The sequence below is a fragment of the Phaseolus vulgaris genome, chromosome 9 (assembly GCF_000499845.2).
Source record: "Phaseolus vulgaris cultivar G19833 chromosome 9, P. vulgaris v2.0, whole genome shotgun sequence".
NCBI classification, from domain to species: domain Eukaryota; kingdom Viridiplantae; phylum Streptophyta; class Magnoliopsida; order Fabales; family Fabaceae; genus Phaseolus; species Phaseolus vulgaris.
The window spans coordinates 6,143,025-6,145,354 of NC_023751.2; the positions used below are offsets into that span (position 1 = coordinate 6,143,025).

The 2,330-nt window shown below is 41.2% G+C and overlaps 1 protein-coding gene across 1 annotated transcript; it reads right to left on the bottom strand.

Annotated features, from left to right (window-relative positions):
• Positions 1-368: 368 nt before the first annotated feature.
• Positions 369-2,000, bottom strand: LOC137820484 (uncharacterized). The gene has a single exon (XM_068624601.1). It carries the CDS (start codon positions 1,591-1,593, stop codon positions 640-642), a length of 954 nt encoding a protein of 317 aa, XP_068480702.1. The 5' UTR covers positions 1,594-2,000; the 3' UTR covers positions 369-639.
• Positions 2,001-2,330: the final 330 nt, after the last annotated feature.

The following is a 2,330-nucleotide window of genomic DNA, read 5'->3' on the forward strand; positions in this document are numbered from 1 at the left end:
AACACTAGGTAATATATTTTTAATTGTAATCCAAATCCTTAACTCGACCAATAACAAAGAGTTTATGATAATCATATAAATAGACACAGATTCTAAGAATCAGGTGTGTCATCATCTAATACTAATAACAGTGTCGGAGTGCCTTTTGCAGATATCATCCGAGTCCGAAATTAACGGAGACAAGGAGGAGCACATCGTTCGAATGAATAACCGAGAGAAGAATGTAATCGTTTTTTTTTTAATTCCAACTCCATTTCAGAAAAAAAATGAAAATGAAAAAGATTTTAGAGGAGGTGTACCCATTCCTCTTATATAACGTATTTGATAATTGGATTACAGAGAGCTTTAAGAAAGTGTTTAAGAAAGTGTTCTTAGCTTATAACAGCGATTTATTTTGCACACATGTCCGGGAAATTCCCTCACAATTCACAAATCACAATTCAGAATGAAATCTATACAAGTTTAGAGAGGAAGAAGTGAAGAGTACAAGAGCGGGGATTCATGAAACTATGTATAATGTACAGATAAATAAAATAAAAAAGAAAGAAAGAAATTGAGGAAGAAAAGCACGAGTGAGAAGCATGAAAGAGTTTGAAACAATAGATAGATAGATACAGAGAGAGGTTGAAGGAGGTGAGATCAGGCTCTGCCTTCGACCCTTGCATGAGTGAGTCCGACGCAGGCATCAACAAAATCTTGGTCGATGAAATCCGTGGAGAGAACCTGAAGCCTATCCGCGATGGCTTTAGCGAAGCACTGTGCGATGAAGAGCCTGGCGTACCCATGAATGCGTCGTGTAACGGGTTTCACGCAGAGAACGGGGTTATCGGCAACGGGCGTCACGGTGTTCTCCACCCTGTAGAAGTACTTGCGCGACGTAACGGGTGGGTGCTCGCTCAAGTGCTTTAAATTGGCGTCGAACTTGGTGGAAGGGAGATCCGTGTTCACCCAATTGTCCTTCAGAAACCCCGCACTCCACAGAGGACTCCCTGCTTTGGGCTGCGCCGATTTTCTGGGCTTCCAAACGCAGATAACTCTCTTCGGCAACAACTCCGCGATGCTCTTCCCGAAAACGCCCTCGTCCTGAGGGATCAGAAACTCTCCCAACTGCTCCTCCAAGTACTTGTCGAATTCCGGTGGGTCCTCGTGCCCGTACTCTGTCCTGATCTCCAGGATGATGATCTCCGACTCTGTCTCGGACAGGAACTTCTTCAAGTCGTTCAGGACCACGTCGACGCTGTAGGTGGCCAGGATGCCGTGGCAGATGCGACGGTTTTCTTGGACTCGAATGTCAACGACGCGGGTGCCAAGGACCAGCTGGCGGTATATGGAGAGGGATTGGCACTGGGCGAAAGGGCGAGTGACCAGGGGGATGCCGATTTTGTTGGTGGCCGAGTCGTGCGTTCCAGGCCACACGATCTGGTTGATGCGGAGTTTCTCTGGGTTCAGACCGGACATCCAGTTTTTCCTGTCTTCAGGGCGGTACTCGGAGCCAGGGTACTCTTCTCCGGACGTTTTCAGATCGGAGAGAACTTTCTTCTCGGTGTGAATCGTCTTCCTCCGTTCCATCTGTTTAGACACTTGAGAACCCATCTTCACTGACCTGACACCCACCACCCACCACAACACCAACCAGAGGACTTTTTTCCTCTCTTCTTGTCGCACCTCTTCGCCACTAACCTCAACTAATCACGTTAGGTGATGACCGTATCCATATATATACTCTTCAAAACAAAACTACAAACAGGGTTGTTTGTTTGTCATACTAGTAAGGATAAGTTTTTGTTGTTTTTCATACTCTTTTCTTATTACATGCACCTTGTCTTTGGTTACTAGTTTTTTCTAACAAAAATGTTTAGTTTAATGTTTTTTGTTACCAGTTAGTTCTGAATCATTTGTCATTCAGAAATAAGAGCTGATACCATCATAAGAGTTCTGAACTGTGTACTTTTTTTTTTTAGCTAAAGATTTGGATGCAACTGCTTTTGGGCAGTAATTAATTTAACGGTTTTTTTTGGTAACTTTTAATTAATTAATTAATTAAACAGTTGGGTTATCAATTTCCCAATTCAGATTTTGTTACAATATCAAAACCCTTAAATATAGCGGGACAGGATTTTCTTTATTTATGATAAGATTATATAGCTTAACAAGGGATATGCAACTTATATTTAAAAAAATCAAACAAATATATTATTTTAATATCTAAAAAATTACAAAAATATTTTTTACACGAATAATAATAAATATTATTTGTGGAGAAAAATGCTAGAACATGTTTTCTCCTTATTTGTGAAGTAGACATTCTCAGAGTTAGAAATAGAATTGAG